The 22,010-nt window shown below is 46.0% G+C and overlaps 1 protein-coding gene across 3 annotated transcripts in view; it reads right to left on the minus strand.

The window, feature by feature from the left end:
• Positions 1-9,809: 9,809 nt before the first annotated feature.
• Positions 9,810-22,010, minus strand: part of MTM1 (myotubularin 1) — a 96,757-nt gene continuing 84,556 nt past the window's right edge. For all 3 annotated transcript variants that reach the window (XM_081792664.1, XM_081792662.1, XM_081792663.1), the window contains 2 exons: positions 17,820-17,996; positions 9,810-11,532 (listed from right to left, as the gene is read on the minus strand). In XM_081792664.1, coding sequence (XP_081648790.1) covers positions 11,365-11,532; positions 17,820-17,996 — 345 coding nt within the window. In that variant the 3' untranslated portion in view covers positions 9,810-11,364. The remainder of the gene's footprint in view (positions 11,533-17,819; positions 17,997-22,010) is intronic.

Here is a 22,010-nt window from a genome sequence, read left to right on the forward strand (position 1 = left end):
TATATATGTGTGTGTGTGTGTATGTGTGTGTCACACACATACACACACACACATAATTCCTGTGCCTCCATTAGCTGCATTAGAAAATGCCACAGATTATTTTGCCTTCAGGTTTATCCAGAAGGTCTCAGCGTTAGGTTTAAAATTATGGGAAGGGCTGAAGGGTGGCTTAGGAGGTTTTGACCCTGTGCCCCATCATCTCCACCACCCATCATCGGTCTTTGATATTGACATGAAATGTCTTATGTCAGGTGCTCGTCTCCATATAAACTGTCACCCAGAGACTCCACACTCTGAAAACTCTGGAGACTCCACTGGCTTCAACCGGCTAAGCATGTCTCAGAGACATCCTTTCTGCCTCAGTCAGTAAACACTTTCATCAAACCCCGCCTAAGGCAGCCACATTTAAGCAGTCAGGAATAGGGCAAGGTCAAGCAGATGAGATTATCATGGAACCCAGAGGGAGAAAGTCATCTTCAGAGACAAGGAAAAGAACCGGGGTAGAGGGGTCCAGGGGGCGAAAAGAGTATAGTTTTAAGTAGGAAGGCATGATCCAGAGTGTCAAGTGGTGCTGAGACACTGGTAAGATGGGGCAGAGGAGTGTCCCCTGGACTCAGCAATGTGGACTTGGTATGGAATTGATGAGCACACTCTCAGGGGACAATTGGAGCTGGAGGTGAGGGGTAAGAACTGGCTGCAGGGTGTATTAGGTTTCTGCAGAGAAACAGAGTCTGTCTCCGTCTCTGTCTCTGTCTCTGTATAATGAGATTTATTATGAGGAATTGGGTCACACGATTCTGGAGGCTGAGAAGTCCCAGATCTGCCATCTGCAAGCTGGAGACCCTGGAAAAGCCGGAGCTGTCCTACAAAGGCCTGAGAACCAGAAGATGTATGTCTCGGCTCAAAGGTCAGGCAGGAGGAGTTCAGTCTTGCTCAGCCTTTTTGTTCTATTCAGGCCGGCCAGGGATTGGCTGTGCCCACCCACAGTGGGGGGGAGCCATCTTCCTTACTGAGTCCGGCCATTCAAATGCTAATCTCTTCCAGAAACACCCTCACAGACGCATTCAGAAATAACATTTAAGTAGATATCTGGACACCCTGTGGCCCAAATTGATACATATAATGAACCATCACTGGGGGGGGGGGGGGAAGAAAGGGAGACACTGAGTTCAAACCAGTTAGTCCCAGACTTTTGAATTGCATGCACCAGTAGCATAAAACAAAAAACAAAAAACCACCTAAACCAAAACCAAAACACACAAGGGCCCTGCCCCCCCCCGCCCCCCGCCCCCCCCCCCCCCCCCGCCACTGCCAGGGAAGCAACATATGGTTGCTAAGTAGGGACTTTATGCATCACCTTCCAGCTTCTAGAGCAAATGTTAGGCCTTCAGTTGACCTAGTCATTGTGCAGAGTTTGGAGGACTTGTTTCCATTGAACAGTACCCCATAAGGCTCAACCAAGTGGGAAGAAAAGCATGCGATCTCTTTGCCACCTATGGCAGCCAGGCGCGGGCACAGTTAGGCTGTGGGCAGCGGGGCTTCCCAGTCCCGGGGCAGAGTGCAGAGCAGGGGGGCCGGGAAGCGAAGCCGGACGGCCTTCGCAAGGCCTTCAGTGGGTTTCAACACTCCGTGTGAGTGTTACGAATCTTTTGAATGGTAAGTTATCCATATTCAAATACAAGCTAAAATATCAGATATCGTACAGGGATGAACCATTTCCTTTCCCAACCGTGAAATGGCATGGGTAATTGGCCTGGTGCAATCAGGGGCTGAAAATTTCTAGACGGTAAACATTGATGAATAGAGATATGTTTGTTTAGGGACGAGAAAGACATTCTACCATGTTCTGCTTTCACAGGACCCTGAATCCTTTGGCGAGGCGGCATAGTGTCCCAGAACACAGACTCCCGGCCACACTGCTTTGGTTCAAACCTGGCTCCACCACGCGGCCCCTGGCTAACGTTGGGGAAGTGACTTCTCGGTGCTCAGTTTCCTCTGCTGCAAAAGCTGATGCTACTGCTGCTGCCACTCCTACTACCACTGTTAACACGGCTAGCCCTAGCCTTACGGTGGCAGTTACATGAATTTTAATATATGTAAAGCACTTAGGCTAGTGGTTGGTACCTAACTGTGAGCATGATGCAGACATAAGCTATTACTATTTAACGACAACTATAAAACCTCGTCTCTCACTTGTCAGGATAGATGAAGTAGTCGTTTGGTGGTTTTTTTTTTTCTTAGATGAAGCACTCTTAATGTTCACATGGACAATGTTGAGGCCTGAGCAGATTTACCTTGTTGGCTTTGCCCACACGTCCCGAGCGGTCGGGGCTCCCAAACACCCCCTTCTCTGGGGGATTGCCCTCGGGACTGGTAGCCACCGTGCCTACAAGGTGACACACGCCCGCATGTCCCTACCGCCATGTGTCCTCAGTCAGCTCTGTCCCCATCCCCCTCTCCTCAGAGCTCTTCTTCACGTGCCCTCAAAGCCCTGCCTGACCTAGGACAGGTGTTCACAGGGTAGTGGGGGGAACAAGTGCGTTCAAATCCCAAGGTCCCTCTGAATGTCTTGCCATTGCCGCGGAGTTATCACTTTACAAGAACTTTGTCGTGGCAGCACTTGTGTCTTTAGTAGAAATAGCTAGACATTTGTACATTCATTCTCTTAAACATTATCGAGTGCTTAATATGTGCCTGCCATTGCCCTAGGCTTTGTGGCCATACGTAAGATTACTGGTTTTCAACTGGGACAAAATGGAACTTGAGGAAATCCAGTGGATTGGATTAAAGAGTCACAAGACCCCTGGTTTCAGTACCACGAACAGTTGTTCTTGGAACAGCTGATTTAATTTTCAACTGAGGGACACTGTGAATTATAAAATGAATCGTGACATCTGTGCTTTGCTGAAAACATGGATTTATTTATTTATTTATTTATTTATTCTGAAAACTTTAGAAACAAATACGTGTCATGCCTCTGGTAAGTGTATAAGATCTTGAAGCTTAAATTCTTCCTTTTGTTTTCTCATTTCCCTGATGAGCTCGCTTTTTTTTTTTCATCTTCGTCATATACTTATACATTTCCTGAAATTCTCTTTTTAAACAATTGTGGATATTGGGCAGTAAACAGTAAAACATAAACCTGCAGATTCCCTGTGAAGTTATTTTTTTTCTCGTGGTGGTAATAATCTTCTAAACCGTTCAAACTCAGTTCTAGGACACAGGATGCTGGCTCATTAGGAAGATAGGATGTATAAACAGCCTTCCTTCAGTTAATTGTCTGTGGCAGAGATGCAAATCATCCTTCTGACGATGCACAAGTGGTTTTGGAATGTTTCTAATTCAGGAGATGGGCGCCCAGGAAGTTCGACACCTTTGTTCAGCTCCTTTGGGCTTTGTATGGCATTCTGGAGACAGGTGCTTGGTCTCCATTGCAAAGCACCAAGAAAAACCACAACTCCCCCTCTCAAACATTCCCTGAAGAAAAGGTGGTTAAAAATGATTATGGGAGCTAGTAGACTGTACCAGACATGGTCCAATCCGGAGACTGAAACCACACTGCCACTTGAACAGGGAAAGTTTAACGGGGAGAGGTGCTAAGGGGATTGGAGTTTGAGAGTTTGACTAGGAAGTAAAGACATGATGGCTCCTGAACGACAGTTTCTTATATTCAGAGATCCCAAGCGGAGAGGCCATGTCTCACCACTGGAGGCCACACGGTACCAGGGTCGGTCACAAGGTGGGGGGGGGGGGCGGGGGGGGGACTGTGGGCAAGAGCCTTTATTGTGGTTTGTAAGGGAACGGGTGGGTAAGGCAGGGCAAACAGGCTTAGGATTGACTAGTTTGAGTAATTTCGGCCAGCTCTGGGGCATTGGGGCTCTCCCTAGCTGCCTGGTACCTGGCCCTGGGGTGATTGCGGCAGGGCCACAGTAGCCTGGAATGTGAAAGTCTTTGGACAAAGGAGGTGGTTGGGGATAAGGGCTCTGGATTGGTTGGTTTACGTTTGTAAAGCGTGTTTGCAGAACAGTTATTTACTGTCTCTAGGAATTGGCTAACCCTGAACGGGGCGGTCCCTCCAGGGTGGACAAGGCACCAGACAGCAAAGCATCAGAATACAGACAATAAAGGACATGCTTAATACACGCAGGAGCCAGTTCAGAAGATACTACACGCGCAGGAGCCAAGCCGTGGACGAAGCCTTGCTTCGCAGGAGGCTAGCAAGCGAGGCTACCAGAAGGGGAAGGGCAACCCCCTTCTCTCCCAGCAACTCTCCAGCACCCTCTACTGACAAGAATTAGCATCGCACCAGTTGGTAAAGGAGAAGTATTTACACAGCCCACCTCCATTAGCACAGAGGTGGATTCGAAGCTGAGAGAAATCGCTTGCAAAGTGGCGCAGAGGCTCACGACCCACATCGCACTTGACTGAATTCCCCCTACAAGACCCTGTATCAGGGACCGCTCCTACAGGTGTCGGGGTCAGTATTTTAAGCATCCTCTCGTCCAAAGTCTCCATCAGTACAACAGCAAGGTGTTCCACAGGAAGCTGACTGCATGATGAGTGATGTGTTATTTCAGTGCTTAGTTGCTGCCTCCTGTCTTCCTTGGTGTTCTGTTCACATCTTTTGCCCACTTTTTAATTGGGCGCTTTGTTTTATTGTTGACTTTTAAGAGTTCTTTGCATATTTTGGATAACCGTCCTTCAGGTGTCTCTTGCAAATATTTTCTTCCACTGCGTGCCTCGTCTTCTCATTCTCTTAACGGTGTGTTTCACAGAGCGGAGGTTTTTTTTTTTAACTCTAACGTGGTCCATCATGTCAAGTTTTTTCTTTCATGGGTTGGGCTTTTGGTGTTGTCTCTAAACCCTCATTGCCAAACCCATGGTCACTTAGATTTTATTTCTTTAAAGATAACATCCCTGGTAATTTTATAACCTGCATCCAGCGGTGTGCTGGTGAAGTTGGTTTTCACTGAGGGCTTTCTATCTCTGCCATTTTTAATGTGAACTGCTCATTTTCTTTGGAAAATGACTTGTGAGAATTCTTAGAGGCGTTCTTCTAGGGAGTGTTGCATTTCCTTCTGTCAAGCACCTGGGGGCGCCACAAGACTGGTGCCTGAGATTTTTGAACTCGGGCGGTGAAATACATTTGGGCTACGTAGCACAGAGCCCACACTTCTCGGCAACGTTTTCATCTTCTTCCCCCGGCTCTGCTCTGGGCCGTTTTGAGTTTGCTTCCAGTCCTCTGATATTAAGAAAATGGAATTAATCAGGCACGGTACCCCCACCCCGTTCAAATTCTCTGTCTTCCTTGTATTAGTTTCCTCCTGGTGCTATGACAAACGAACACAGATTTATTTATAGGCTTAGCCAGCATGCATTTATTCTCATACAGTTCCGGGGGTCAGGAGTCTGACACAGGTCTCACTGGACTAAAATCAACGCGTCAGTATGGCTGTGTCCCTTCCGGAGGCTCTGGGGGAAAATCTGTTCCCTTGCCTTTTCCCGCTTCTGGAGGCCATGACATTCCTTGGCTCATGGCCCCTTCCTCCATGTTCAAAGCCAGCAATGGCCAGGTGTGCTCTCTTCCACTTTTAAGGACGCTTGTGATCACACTGGGCCCACCTCGATAATCCAGGATGATAGCTCCATCTCCAGGCCATCTAAGTGGCACCCTTAATTCTAGCTGCCACCGTAATTCCCCTTTGCTGCGGCACCTTGCAGATGCCCAGGTCTGGAGATTAGGACGTAGACATCTTTGGGGAGCCATTACCCTGCTACCACACGAGCCACAGCACCTCAGCCTGGCGCCAGAGTCAGAGTTTCTCAAACTGGATGCCAGGAGCTGGGCCAGCGACTGTTAACTCACTGTCATAGGGGAACGGGGCTGTCTGCTGTCCAAACTGACCGGACGTGCCTTCATTCTGAACTCACCGGCCCTGTCACAGTAAGCACCTGCTCTTTGAAATTCTCTTTTCTCCTACCCTCCATTTCGTGCTGGGTCCCCTCTTCCTCAGCCTGCCCCTTAAAATCTGGAGCTGGGGCTCGTCATTTTCTTCACTCGCTTGCACAGGCGATGGGCATCCATTCCATGATTTTGTCCCCAAATCTGTGTTTCTGTCCGACTCCTTTTGTGAGCCCCGGGCCCTCATACTCCTCCACGTCCTGGGCGCCCGCCCCAGACAGGCCTCAGCACTGCCCCCCATTTGCTCCTCCGCTCAGACAGTCCCTGTTTCTGGAAATGCTACCACTTGCCACCCCATTCCCCTAACCAAAACCTCACCTCTTCTTCCCAACCAGCCCACGTCTGGTCAAGCACGAGAGCCTCAAACTGGCCTGTCCCCAGTCTCGTCACCGTACAACCCACTCTCCACTGGCTGTGAGAGCGGCTCACATTTTATCACACCCTTCCCCTGCCCCAGTGGACTCCTTCAGTGGCTCCTACAGCCTAGAGAAGAAAATAGCAGTTCTTCAACATGGCCCCAAGGGAGTTTCTTGACCAGCCCCTGTCTACCTCTCTGTCATCTTCTCCTGGTCCCGTGCACTTTACAATCCGGGAACACCAATTTTCTTTGGGTTCTGTACATACTGCACCACGTTTAAGGACCAGATGCTGCTGTTCATACTGTTCCCTTCTACGTTGACAATTTCTTTGCTTCTCTTTGTTTCACCATGCAGACGCACCCAAACAAGACGTTGGTCTGGCTTTGAACTTACGTGACTGGAAGAGTATCTGGCTTCTTGCAATCAGCATGCTTATGAGAGTCATCTGCTCTGCTGTAGATGGGTATTTGAGGTGTTTCAAGTTTGGGGGCCGGGGGCATTAGAGATAATGCTGCTGTGAATATTCTTGTACGTGTCTTTTAGCGCCTAGAAGTTCTCATTTCTCAGAGGCATCTATATACCTGAGAGTAGAAACACTGCATGAGAATTCCTATCGGCCCACAACCTTTTCAACACTGGGGACTGTCAGACTTTTAAAAGTTTTGCCAATACATGGGTGCGGGATAGTATCTCACTGTAGTTTGAATGTACATTTCCCTGAAGACAGATGTGACCGAGCTCGTACTTACCTTTCAAGATTCAGTTCTGACAGCATTCCCAAGAAGTTCTGCTTGACCCCCCCTATCCTGGCCCTAAAGCCCGGGCATCTGCCTTTGTGAGCGCAGGCGGCACCCTGCATGGGAATCCGCCCACAACTGAACTGTTTTCCCTCTAGGCCAGGCACTCCTTGAAGGAGGCCACTGTTTGACGCATTTTTGTTTCCAAGTAAAAACTAGCTGCACAGGTCTGGGTCACAGTACACAGTGTTTGTTGCAGTGACCTTACTTTATAAAAGCACTTCTGGCTCTGAGCATTAGTCTCATCTATAAAATGACCAAAAAAAATACATCCTGTCAATCTTATGAGGTCATGGGGATGCCGGATAGCTAGCGTTCGGCACATATGCCCCCTGATAAAAGGTGGTCCGGGTGCACCCGGTATAATTGTCAGGGTTGTTTAAACGTCAATGAGGGACGCAGAAGAGTCAGCGTCCAGACATTTGAAGACAGGGGAACAGGCCACGAATCCGGAGAAGCTAGAAAAGGCAAAGGACTCTCCACTAGGAACGTAGCCCTGCCGATACCTTCATCTTAGGCCAGTGAGACCTATTTCAGACTTGTAATCACCACTAAGTTTGTGGTGATTTCTTGTAGCAGAAACAGGACACCAATACACGAGGCAAATGTTCTTTTGGGCCACAAAGCTTGTATGTGCACAAGTGGTTACAATGCATTTCCTGGGAAGGGCCATTTGAATTGTAAGGAACCTTCGAGAATGTGAAGTCCATACCTTAGCTGAACAGATGGACCACTGAGTCTTCCTTCAGGCCACCAGACCCATAACATCTGGGAGGTGGGAGGACCTCACACCTTCCATCCAACAAGCAGTTCCAGAGCTCAGACGGGAGCCCGGGTCTCCACGCGCCCTGACTACGGCAAGTCTGTGAGATAAAACTCCTGAAACGAGCGAGGTGAACAGCTTTCTCTAATTTCTGTGGCATGCGCATGAAATGCAGTCGATTTCAGCAGCACATGAGTATTACCCACTGTAAACAAGTCAGTCATGTTCTCCAAAGCTACTAGAAAACGAACTATTAGGACTTAACGGTCATGTCCAAATGTGTAGCCGGTAGCAACCCTATGTGGTTGTGGTTCCGTTACTGCCTCTGCAAATAAGGACTAATCTGCATCTGAATCTAAGCCTCATAAGGAAACGAGGAGGCTTGGTTTTGCTGATTGTTCATACAGAGGATTTTGCTAATTCCTTAATTAAACCAGAAGCCCACCAGTAGATGTTGGTGGGCTAGACTCACTTCAAGCATTGGTACTCCAGCATTGTGCTTTCAGTGAGTGATTCTGTGAACCTAAAACAATTCGACCACAATCTGTTTCAGCCAGGGCATTTTTCTGTAAATGTGCTCATCCTGTTTGTGGGATGCACGTTGCATACGTCTATTTGCTTTGGGTGTCCCCTGCACTTTTGCTTTGATGGCCACGTCCTCCAGTCACAGGTGTACATACTCTGTGAAAAATTCTTGCATCGAACTACGTTCCCTCGATACAGGCCTGCTTTTTGCCTGATGCCCCAAATGCCACAAGGGCTGCCCGAATGATGCCACAAACCTGTGTTCTGTAGAGGGGGGCCGCAGGCGATGAGCCACCAGTCTGCTGGTTTGGAGAGTGTCGTTACTCCTGCCAAAAAAGCGTAAGGATAAGCTTTGCTGCATTATCCAAAGTAGATCAGAAAGTGCTGGGACTACATTTAGGAAAAACTATTGTAGGATCCCAAATCCACAGGATTCCACATTATTTGAAGGGCTGTCCCAGGAAGAGGGATTATTCTAGTTCCTTCCAGAAGGCAGAGCTAAGGCTCTTCACTGGGAACACCAGAGAGATTGAATTCAGTTTAATACCTGTACACGTTTATTTGGATGCCGTGGGACTCTGGGCAGGTCACTGCATCCGTGGAGCAACGACATTCTTGTCAGGTGGAAAACAGGGATGACAGAAATACCACGTGGCCCATGGGGTTGTAGTGAGGACTAAACACAGCCATGTCTGAGGCAGAACCTTTGCGAAGTATCTCAAATACAGTTCTAAAAGAGACATGATCTTTTAAGAGTCCTATTCAGATTTTTAAAAAGTGGCTAATTTTAGTTTACTGCTAGAACTATTAAAAGCATCCTTAGAATGCAAATGTAATTTCCAACTGGCTGTATCTGAGAAAACATTGAATTCTTACCAAAAGGGACACCGCATATGGCTTGCTCCCACCAATGTCTTAGCCTCCCTCAATGGCAGCCGCTATGTTCTGCATCCAGTCTGAAGTCTTGGGTCTATGCACCCTGGCTGGCTCTTTTGCAGAAGCTCTCCTTACTTTAATAAAGATGGTTGTGGCTTAAAATTGGCACTGTTAAGGGCACCTGGGTGGCTGAGTGGGTTGAGCCTCTGACTTCCTCTCAGGTTATGATCTCCCAGTTTGTGGATTTGAGCCCCATGTCGGGCTCTGTGCGGACAGCTCAGAGCCTGGAGCCTGCTTCGGATTCTGTGTCTCCCTCTCTCTCTGCCCCTCCCCTGCTCATTCTCTCTCTCTCTCTCAAAAATAAACACTAAAAAAAAAAAAAAAACCCATCACTTTTAATACACTCAAATGTCCCATACACAATTTTGGGAGAGCCCTGTAAGGTCTCTAGTAAGATAAAACACATATGTAGCAGAGCCAGGAAAAGAAGACACACACACACAGTCACACCCCCGAAAACAGAGTGCTATGTTTCGTTAATATATTTATTACAGCAGGACTTTAGTCATTATTGTCATGAAAACTTTTTCATGAAATTTCACAAAACCCTTTAAGCTATTAGTATTAGCTTTCTTCTTTTTATGGAGTGACACTTTGTTAATTTATGAAATATTTACAGCGTTTACAAAAAGCAAGAGAACGTCTAATAAAATTTCTTATACATACAAAATTTATACATTATACTACTATATTTGAGATGTCTTATTTGGTAGACCAATTAAGCTAGGACATAAAATAATTTACAAAGATATACTTAATCTCTCTTAATTCATTGAAAACAAAACCATATTAGCTATAAATAGTCCTTTACAAATCACTGTAAAACATTAATTGTTTTAACTCTAGCCTTAACTTTTACAAATATACTTAACTAAATGAATTAGTTCAGATATCAAATAGAACTGCATTTGCAATTTCATTTACTACTATTACTACAAAAAGCAACAACAAAGAAACAAAAAACCCAAAACCTGAAAAAGCAAAATGCCGGGTACACTTCAAGTAAAAATTTGTAGAACCAGTTTAATGCACGCTTGGGGGGAAGGGCATCCAACACCATGTAAATGGAAATACAATACTTTCAAGAATATGCTCAACAAATGTACATCTGCGGCTTTTATTTCAAAGAATGATGCTCTAGCAACAGCTCATATGTCCGAGATGGTCGACCCTACGCTTTGGCAGATAAGCTGGTCTGACTAGAGCGATGTTTGCGAAAACAGTCACCTCAGCAGCATAACGCCCCCGCCATCCTCAAACAGTGCTATATGAGGGGTTTTCCATAACTGGAAAGTGGGTCAGAATTTTAGGCAAGCTCATGGAAGAACTCAGAAAATAGAACGGGCAAAACGTTAAAAAAAAAAATCAAATCCTATTTGACTCGGCCCCATCTGTGTAATATAAAAATACGCTCCTCTTGAAAATTAGGGGAAAACACTTTATATTCTAAAATTTCAAACTAATGAAAAACTCATCTACACAGCTAGTTCTCTTTAAGTCACCACTTGACGATGGTATAAAATTTGGCAATTATTTAAACACCTTGCTTTTGGATGATGCCTCAGAAGAAGAGCTCAATTTGTTTTGGCAATAACATCTTTCACATTTGGATTCATTTTAGGTAATCCAAAGCAACTGTCGCGAGCAACCTAAGGCAAATTCGTTTCGCACAGGTTTTCACTTTAGTTTAAAATCACGTCGTTCCAATTAAGCTCACAAAATAGATATTGTATACATAGTATTTCAAAAGAGGTAAATTAAATTTAATCTCTCAAAACCTGCTCTTGAAAGGTGTTAGCATTTTCCAAAACCTCATCTTGGCTCCTTTCTTCTGATTGCCGTGTAGACGCTAGAGTTTTCTTGTAATATGTATTCTAGAAGGCACATATTCAAGAGTTTAAGATCGTGTTAGTTCCAGTTCTACATGGAGGCAAGTATTTCAATCTACTTTGTACAGAGGCCCCTGATGAAAGGCCACGACGTCCTCTGCCCGGAGCTGCGCTGCGGCGCCCAGGTCCCGTCTCAGAAGTGGGTGTGCACGTGGGGCATCATCGGCGAAGGGCCGGCCGGCGAGGTGGAGGGCTCGGCGAGCTTGGCAGAGCCGGCGAGCTGCAACTCCTCGAGCCGCTGGATGTACTCGTCACGCAAGGCCAGGAGCTCCACGTAGCGCTGTTCCACTGGGTTGGGCTGCTGCAAAGAGCACAGACAGGCGTTAGGGCTCTCCCTGCCCACACACAAGGGGCCCCACTCTGCACAAGGGTCCCTGCCACGCGCACAAGGGTCCCCCATGTTTATAGCAGCACTGTCAACAATAGCCAAAGTCTGGAAAGAGCCCAAATGGCCATCGATGGATGAATGGATAAAGAAGATGTGGTATATATAGACAATGGAGTCTTACTTGGCAATCAGAAAGAATGAAACCTTGCCATTTGCAACTATGTGGATGGAACTGGAGGGTATTATGCTATGTGAAATTAATCAGACAAAGACAAAAAGCATATGACTTCACTCCTATGAGGACTTTAAGAGACAAAACAGATGAACATAAGGGAAGGGAACCAAAAATAATATAAAAACAGGGAGGGGTACAAAACAGAAGACACTCATAAATATGGAGAACAAACTCATAAATACGGAGGGGTTGTGGGAGGGGAGATGGGCTAAATGGGTAAGGGGCACTAAGGAATCTACTCCGAAATCATTGTTGCACTAGATGCTAACTAATTTGGATGGAAATTTTAAAAAATAAAAACTAAAATTAAACAAACAAAAAAAACCCCAGCACAGACCTCACAGGGTTGCCGCACGAGTGAAGTCAGCCAATACAGTCAGCTTGGACGATTTCTTTCATTGATGGACAGGGGCCTTGCGGCAGTACAAAGGTTAGAAGTCAGGCGGGAACAGAGTGTGCGTCTCCCCAGCATGCTCACTTTCAAAACCTTGGTACTGATGTATAAATTAACAGGCAGGAATGTGCACGAATCTTAAAATGCTCACCTCAGTGAGCCTTTACATATACGTACACTAATGTAATCAGCACCCAGACCAAGATACACGGTAGGGTGGCCCACCGAAGACTCCCTCATCACCAGCGTGTTTTGAGATAAAAGGAAAGCTCCTAGAAAGCTTGAGCCGTATATGAAGACATTAAGAAAAGAGCCAAAAGTCTGTACAAGTGCGTTCCTATTGTGTTGAGCTGAGCAGCAACAAGGAAGCTGTGAAGAGACGCCTGATATGCAGGCTGCAGCCTGCACCGCACGCGGAGGACAGCGGGCTGTGGTAGGGGCACAAGCCCTCCGGGACCTGTACTTCAAGGAGGGAGCACGAGCCCGGGGCTTTAAGATGGTGTCTGAGCTTCCTCTGGCTGCCATGACACATTAACACAAAATGGGGCGGGGTGCTTAACACAGCAGAAATGTACTTTCTCACAGCCCTGCAGGGCACCAGCCTGAAATCAGGCCCTCGGCAGCGCTGTGCTCCCTCTGGAGGCTCCAGGGAAGGGTGACCTCTTCCAGCTTCGGGTGGCTCCAGGCTTCCTTGGCTTGTGGCTGTGTCCCTCCCTCCCTCCCTCCCACCTCTCCTGTTTTCGCATGGCCTTCTCCCCGTGAGTGTCTGTGGCTCAAATCTCCTTCTGCTTTCTCTTATAAGGACACCTGTCACGCAATATAGAGCGCACTGCAAATCCAGGAAGATGGCATCTTCAGATCCTTAACCTAGTAACACCCCTAAAGACCCTTTTCCCAAATAAGATCACACTTACAGGTTCGGAGGGGCCACGTCTTTTGGGGGAGACCACTCAACCCAATTCAGGCTGCCAAGGAGTGGTCGACAGAGGCCAGATGAAATGCCACAGATGTGTGATGGTGCCTGCATTTCTAGTGGCACTGGTGCTTCCACTAGAGCTCTGGTTACAAAGGCCCATGGGCCAGAAGAGGTCTCCTCCTCCCTCCTAATCCTATTCTTCCTGTAAGCCCTGTTTTTCTTTCGTTTTTTTTTGTTTTGTTTTGTTTTGTTTTTACCGTAACTGCAGAGCGCGAGGTTTTCCAGAAAGATGCATGTGGCATTGGAACAGGAATGCTTGGTAGAACGCCTGATACCCAGTAAGTGCTGTGCGTGGCCTGGTAATGTCTTTTGTCCGTCTTTCTCTGTGTATTCAGCTGAGGGCAGACACTGTTCCAGGCGCTTGGGACCCATCAGTGAACAAAGGAGCCCCAAATCCCAGTTTTTATGCCATTTCTCTTCCAGCAGAGGGAGACAGACAGAGAATACTACAGGTCTGAGTTACAGAAGGTGTTCAAAGGTGAGGAACACTATGGAAGAGAAGTAGAGCAGTGTAAGAGGGACAGGGCTGGAAGGAGGCCATGTCAGGCCTCAGAGGCCATTGCAGGGACCTGGGCTTTGGTGCCGGGTGAGGCGAGTGGTTCCCTGGACACTTCCGAGTGGAGGGGTGGTGGGATCTGGAATCCGCTTTGCAAGGCCTGCTCTGGTTACCATGTTGAGAACGGGCCAGAAGGAAGCAAGGGTGGGATCGGGGAGCCCAGCTACAAGGCTAGGCAGAATCACACGGCCCGCACGGGCCCAGCAGCAGGGGGACTGGTGCAGAGTATCCAGAGTCCTATAGGTTTGGAGGGCCCAGTCCAGCAGGCTCTGCCGACAGACTGGATAAGGGGTGTGAGGGAGGAGGGAGTCAAGGAGGACTGCCTGGTCTCTGGCCAGAGTGACTAGGATGGGGTTGCCGAGAACAGAGATGGGAAGATGGCAGGAGGCACAGGTTCTGGGGGACGAAGAGTTCCATTTTAGACACGTCCACTTTGATCTGCTGTGCCAGGCCTGTTCACCATCAACCGTCCATCCTCTCTGCTTGGTGTCACCTACTGGGCCCCACACCTGTGCAGTCTGTTTCTGGGCTCTACACTTTCAATTCTCAGGGCAAGTTCTTTCTCGAGATTCTCTCCTTCAAAACTGTCTTGGCTATTTTTAAAACTGTCTTTTCTTCATATGACTATGAGGATCAGTTTGTTATTGTACCAGCAAGCACAATTAGACAAGAAAAACAAATCAGAGGTAAAACTCATTTTTGCAGAGGACAAGGCTGTATAATTAGAAAACTCGAGAGAGTAGACCAAAAAAATGACTAGAAATAAAACGAATTCAGTCCAGTGATGGGTACAAAATGTCCAGAAGGCATTAGCCTACAGAAAAATACAAACCATTTAGAGGATACAAGGAAAGAGTCTAACAGACAAAACCATGAGAAATGAGGTTTAAATACAGTCAAGTGGCTGTAAATGCCACGCCGCAGCCTCTCACTCGGGACTGAGTGTGAAATAAAGAGTGTCGACACAGCACAGAAGACAGGCCCTCCTACTGGAGATGACTTCAGCACCACACAGGCCAGCCTGTCCATATCTGACTGTCCTCGTTCTCAACCTCTGGCGATCGCTACGCAGAGACGTGAGCTTGCCAGTGCCAGCCTGGTTAACAGCTGCAGGGAGCACAGTGGCCCCCGAAGTAGAATATGAAGCTCCCCAGCAGCCCAAGGCCCCACTCAGGCTTATAACAGGACTCACTGAATACTTGTGCTTCCGGCATGAGCAAGTCCCACGTATTAATACAGGTACCGAATTTGCTTATGGAGAGCTCCTCTAATGTAAGTATTGGTCTTTCCATCAACTCTGCTGAGTTTTTATGTCGTAGCAAAGGTTGGTGGCTTTTGCTTTTCAAAAGCACACACACCTGGGATGCCTGGGTGGCTCAGTTGGTTAAGCGTCTGACTCTTGATTTCAGTTCAGCTCATGATCTCACAGTTCTTGAGTTTAAGCCCCACGTCGGGCTTTGCGCTAATGGTGCTTGGGATTCCGTCTCTCTCTCTCTCTCTCTCTCTCTCCCCCTCCCCTGCTTGCTCACAATCTCTCTCTCAAAATAAACATTTAAAAGAAGAGAAAAGAAAAAAGAAAAGCAAAGCACACTAACCCTGCCTTATTCTAGGCTAGAGCTCATCACAGGGAGGGGCTGGATGTAGTATATGCTTTTGTATCTTTCAGTACTGATGGGATACTTGCAGTGCTCTGAATGCTGTAGGTACCCAGTAAAGGTGTGTGTACCCACTGGGCCAGACAACTGAACAACTTAACTTTTAAGTGGTTAAGTGTATTTCTTTAGGTTTACATTCTGTAATTTAAGAAGCCCTATGTGATCGGATTTAAATCTATTTCTGTATGAAATAATGTTCTACGTGAGATCTTTAAGGAAATCTAAGGCATTTAATTCACACTTCTATTATGACATTTCTCCCTGAGCACTATCATCATGGACTTATGTTCCTGGGCACCCCCATCAACCTGGGAGCTCCTGGGGGCTGACACTGCCTCCTCTTAATCTCTGTGTCTCCCTCCCTGAAAATACAAAGATACATGTAGAAATCTACAGAGAAAGCGTAAGTTACTTTCTTTTTTGAGTACTTTCACAGATCATAATACAGACCAATTACTGTCTCAAAATAGAAACCTCTATCAAAAAATCTGTGTTCCTATCTGGACCAGGTCCATTTTGCTAAGCTCTATGAAAATAAGGGGAGAGAGATGCAAGTTATTCTAATGATGTTTCTTCCAACTTGACTTGTCACCCAATTGTCACCTTTATATATTCAGAAATGAATTGCTCTAAATTCCTCCAATCTTAAGAGTTTCTCCAAGTACAAATGGGTGAGGGGAGATTAGAGGATCTGTACAGAAATTGTTGATACTTTCTAATTACTAATGGTTTAAAAAAAAAAGGCCACAATAAATACATAAAAGGATCAATGTGCAAGACACAGTGCACATCTATAGAATATTTTCTAATTAGAAAAGGAACATGTCCTCTGTAACAGCAGTTAGAACCCTGGCAAAATTCCCATTTCCTCTTTACTTGATATTTCAAATGCAAGAACTACTGTTGAGTAAATTCCCTCAACATGCTTCTCAAACCCCAAACTAAGCAAGCGAGTGCTCTCCAGCCCTGGAATCTGTCACTTTCTGAGAGATGACACATTGCCACCATTACCGAATTGCAGAAGCCTTTCATGTGAGCAGCAGAGACCTTGAAACGAGAGTGCCAGCTAGGAGCGGGCATTCCCCAGTGGGAAGAGAAGGCACAGGCTGGCCTGTGGCCAGCTGCCCGAGTGGGATAAACAATCGAAGAGACAGACCACAGAGCCAGGGCCCTGCTGTCACCCTGCGACTTCTAGCGGGATTAAAGCTGGCACTGATGCCACACCGGCCTGTGAGAACAGGTAGTCAGTTGACCATCCACACTGCAGGAAAACGTGCAAACCTTTACAAAGAGCAATTGCAAATACTGAAGATTTACCACGCTTAAAACAAATCATGAACTGGCGGTGCTTCCGTGCCTTTACAGCGCAGGCTGTACTTTTCTTCTCTGATTTTGGAGCGGAGCGGAAGGGGGAGAATGGAGAAGCCCGAGTGTGTCTCCAACAAAATGTGGAATCTTTTGCTTCAAAAATCAGTTTCCCGTTTTGACTGACAAATGGCCAATCTATCCACTGACAGATCACTTATCTGTATTTTAGAAGACATGCCCCTCAGTGAAATGCGCTCTGATATTAGCTGACCTGGTACATACACCTGGGGTAGATACCGGAAAATATTTTCTTTCTTTGAACGATCATCTAAGTCTACTTCCTGGAAAGAATTTTCTTATGATGTGCAAGAATGTCCACTAATTGAAGGAAAACCTTGGCTATCAAAACTCGAAAATTTTCCAGAGCTTCTAATCAGTTTACATTTTAGTAATAAAAATTATATTATTATTTTTGTAATGTTTATTTACTTGAGAGAGACAGAGACAGAGGCACAAGCATGGGAGGAGCAGAATAAGGGAGACACAGAATCTGAAGCAGGCTCCAGACTCTGAGCTGTCAGCACAGAGCCCGAGGTGGGGCTCGAACTCACAGACTGCAAGATCTTGACCTGAGCTGAAGTTGGATGCTTAACTGACTGAGCCATCCAGGTGCCCCCAAAACTGTATTATTTATTTATCTAAAAAAAATTTTTTTTTACATTTATTTATTTATTTATTTACGAGAGACAGAGAGAGACAGAGCACAAGCGGAGGATGGGCAGGGAGAGAAGGAGACACAGAATCCGAAGCAGACTCCAGGTTCTGAGCTGTCGGCACAGAGCCTGACACGGGGCTCGAACTCACAAACTGTGAGATCATGACCTGAGCGGAAGTAGGACGCTCAACCGGCTGAGCCACCCAGGCGCCCCCAAAATTGTATTATTTATAGGAATATAAGTTAAAGCCAATCAAAATAAGTGGCTTAGCAATTAAAGCTGCATTTGAAAGCAAGTGTATTTTTTTGTCTATTTCCCCCCTCATAATATTTTTGAAAAAAACTACCAAATGACATTATCTAAGTCCAGAAGCAATAATTAATACACATCACTGCCTTTTAACAATGTCATTTCACTTACTTGTTGCTTGATTCTGGGGTTCCATCTAATGTAGTAATTCACCCAAAGTTCCAAGTGACGCATACTGGCAACTGGATATAAAACTCGATTGATTTCTTTAGTATAGAAGGGGTTTTTGAATTTGTCTTTATTACTGTTTATCAGTGACCACAAAGATACTGTTCTTTCTGTAACTTTCTATAGAGAAAGAGAAAGTGGAAAGCCTAAGTAAAAACACACAAGTACGCAAACCATTTTTCAGCCTGTGGCAATACATTTGAGCTTCTACTTGAATCACACATTTACATTATCCCCATAATGGCTCAAAAAGCCTCACGGGTCAGTGAGTGCCCAGCAACCACTTCCTGATATTTGCATAGATAATGGCCTAGCTTGAGAGCCACTATTTCTGCCAGAAGACAGAGGTGCAGAAGGCTGTACCATTAAATGCAATTCACTGACCTAAAATGACTGTTCCTGGCGAGGTAAAACATTTATGAACACATATCTGGGCAGTATGTTCTTTTTAATTCAGCAGAAAGAAAAATTATCGCAAGATCCCGCTGGCTCTTTTCATTTTTATATTTGTTAGGACTGTAAGGTCTTCACCTGTGCCTACTTGACAGTTGGTATCTAGACATAAAGTGATTTTAAGCAACCATCCAGATGTGTAATCTTTATCATATGCTGCCATCCAGGTATTTGAAAACACCTAGATAACGGACTTCAATCTTTACTTTTTCACTCAGTGTCCATCATCCCACACAGAGATTCACATTTGCAGTTTATTATAGATTGCTACCAATTTTGAGCATAAACTAGGAAAGAATCCAATGCTTGGGAAATAAAAGGTACAACTACTAAAATTACCAACGGCACAATGTGAAATTCTTCCTAGTAATGACTTCAATAAGAAAGGACCAATAAGCTAAAGCTGGATGCTAAAAAAGAACAGCTTGAAGCCAGGAACTGAAGACATGTCTTTAGCATGCATATTTCATTAATGTGTGAACAATAACAATGGCAGCAAAAGTCTGCCTTCCTTGGAATCCACCTAAAACTTCATTTGTACCTTTCGGATGCCACAATCTATATTGCGTTGCGTTTATTTGCATGCTTGTTTTTATTTTTATACATGCACATAGTTTAAAAGATCAAGTAGCCTGATGAGGTTTGTTATAAAAAGATTAACTCTCTCACCTCTCTCCACACAAGCAACTGTGCTTGATTTTTTTAAGTTGATTTGATTACCTGGTACTTAAGCTCCACATCTCTAGATAACATGCCCTCCTTGCTACCTGGGGGCTAAACGGCTCTGGGCACTCAGTCTCTTTCCTGCCTCACCCCCCACCCCCCCACAGCTTTCAAGAGACTGACATTTAGTGTTTTGATCATTATCGCGAAGCAAATGCTTTTCCCAGGCAGGCTACATAGTCACTTTTTCTCCCCAATTTTTGTCGTCTTCCCTTGGTTTAACAACTGCCTATTCCGTTTGCTAACTTTCTTTGGCATTTACCAGTAATCCAATCCCCAACTCTTCCTCCAACGTCTCGAACTTCTGTCAAGACACTGTACGTTCAGAGCTCACAGTCTGATCCTCGGAGGAAAGCAAGCTGCGCCGGGTGCTTCTGTGTCTTGTGTCCAGCTCGCATCTATGATCTCTTTCCTGTTTCGCCCTGAGCACCCCCTCTTGCCTCTCTCTGAGCTGGATTCCAGTCTTCTTCCTTGTTTGCGTGGAGCAGATGCTCCAGCAGCTTCGAGAGAAGCTGGTGTGGGAGGGAAGTCTTGATGCCATGCATGTCTGAGAATATCTTTGGCCTACCTAATCATTTGACGGTTTGGTGGCTGGAGAATACTAGGTTGAAACCATTTTCCTTTAAAATTCTGAAGGTAGGGGTGCCTGGGTGGCTTGGTTGAGCGTCCGACTCTTGATTTTGGCTCAGGTCATGATTCTAGGGTTGTGGGATAGAGCCCCTCATCAGGCTCCGCACTGAACGTGGAGCCTGCTTAAGATTCTCTCTCTCTCTCTCTCTCTCTCTCTCTCTCTCTCTGCCCCTCTCCCCTGCTCCTGCGTGCACTCTCATTCTCTCTAAAAAAAAATAAACAAATAAAATTCTGAAGGCAATGATCTACTGAGTTCTAGCTTCCAATACTGATACTGAACAATTTTGTGTTCTCAATCTGCTTATTTGCAAATAACCTGTTCCTTTTCTCTTTGGAAGCTTGGAAGATCTTTTCTTTGTCCCCGGTTGTTTTGAAACTTCATGGAGATGTGTCTTAGTAGGGGTCTATTTTTTTCCACTGCACTGGGGCCCTTGGCAGGCTTTTCAATGTGGAAACTCATGTACTTCAATTCAGGGAAACATTCTCAAATTATTTCTGTGATTTCCTGCTCTATGGCCTCCCCATTTTCTCTTTCTAGAACCTCTACTATGTGGATTTTGGATCTCCAGAAGTGATCTGGTCTCCATATTCCACCTCTATCTCTAATGCTCTTTCTGGGAGATTTCACCTCCTCTTCCAGCTCTTCTTCTGAGATTTTCATTTCTGTGGACGTCATGTGTTTCATTTCAAGTTGGTTTCTGATCTCGAAACGGTCTTTCCAAACAACATCCTGTTATATCTCGCACCACCAACATTTTCTGATCTTTCTTGGGATATTAAATGATGACTGCTTGTGTATGTTTCTGCCCTCCCTGCCTGGTAACTCTTTTCTCCACGCTGCTTTTTCTCACTCCTGGCTGTCTGCTACAATTTAAGAGCAGAGGGCTGAAGAGCCAACTGGAAGCTCTCGGATCATGAGGCTCGTCAAGCTGAGTTTCACTGTGGGGAACCGTAGGTGTTGGTATCTTTAGGTTCTTCTTCTCAGGCCAGTTTCCCCAGAGATGATTGTTTTTAATTGAAGTGGAATTCACATACCATAAAACTCACCATTTTAAAGTCTACAATCCAGTACACTCACAAAAGCTGTGCCACCATCACCTCTATCAGGTTCCGAGATATTTTCATCACTCCACATGGAACATGTTCCGAGATATTTTCATCACTCCAAATGGAAACCTCATACCCATTAAGCAGGCACCCCCCATTCTCCCCTCCCGCTCCTGGAAAACACTCATCTGCTTTCTTGCCTCAATGTACTTGTTATTCTGGACATTTCAAATAAATGGAATCATGCGATCCGTGGCCTCTGTGTCTGGCTCCCCTCATTTAGCATGTTTTCAAGGTTTGTCCATGCTGTTGCCTGGACCCTGACTTCATTCCTTTTTATGACTGAATAGTATTCCAGAGTATACATAGACCACATTCTGTTTCTCCCGTCCTCGCTGATGGACCTGGGGTCATTGCCACCTTTTAGCTATCGTGAGTAGTGCTGCTGTGAACATCTGTGTGCGAATTTTTGTTTCAACTTCTGCCTTCATTTCCCTTGGGTATGTACTAGGAGTGGAATTGCTGGGTCCTAGGACAACTCCACGTTTAGCCTTCTGAGGGAGCCACCACATGGTCTTCTACTGTGGCTGCACCATTTTGCATCCCCACCAACAATGGCCGAGGGCTCCATTTTGTCCCCCGACCCTCACCAACAGAGGTTCTTTCATGCTCCTTCCCGGAACGTGAGGACTTGCTTCCAGAATGCTGGGAGTCAGTAGGGGAAAGAAGCTGCGGCCCTCAGAGTCAGCTCCTCTCCATTCGCCTCACCCCCAGGTGACACTCGGGTCCTCTGCCCAGAGACTCACTCTGCCAGAGTCCTCAGCTCCAGAAGAGTGGAGGGGATCTGAGGAGGCTAACTGCTGATTTCCAACAGACCCTCGGGTGGTCTTATCCTTCCGCTCTGCCCGAAAACCCGAGTCATCTGGGACTCTAGGCAGTGCAAAGAGGGCTGCTTCCTGGCTCCCCCCACTGCTGATCTGAGACTCAGTTTCTCAAGCTACGTTGTCTACAAACTTACCAGCTTCTAAAATTTGGTTGCCACATCTCCTTTTTCATCTTCCCTGTTCTTGTAGGTTTATGCCTTTAAAACAATTTCCTCTACTGACATTTTTATGGTGTTTTGGGAGGGAGCCCTTCCGTACCTTTAAAGTCATTCCTACTCCCTGAGGGCAAAGTTAGTGTCTTACCCCTGCACTGAATAGCAGACACTCAACAAGCCCTAGCTGAAGTGAAAGCACCCAGGCTCCGTGGTGAAAAATGAGAAACATTTGCATTTCACAC

This window comes from Panthera onca, chromosome X (assembly GCF_046562875.1).
Source record: "Panthera onca isolate mPanOnc1 chromosome X, mPanOnc1 haplotype 2, whole genome shotgun sequence".
Taxonomy (NCBI): Eukaryota; Metazoa; Chordata; class Mammalia; order Carnivora; family Felidae; genus Panthera; species Panthera onca.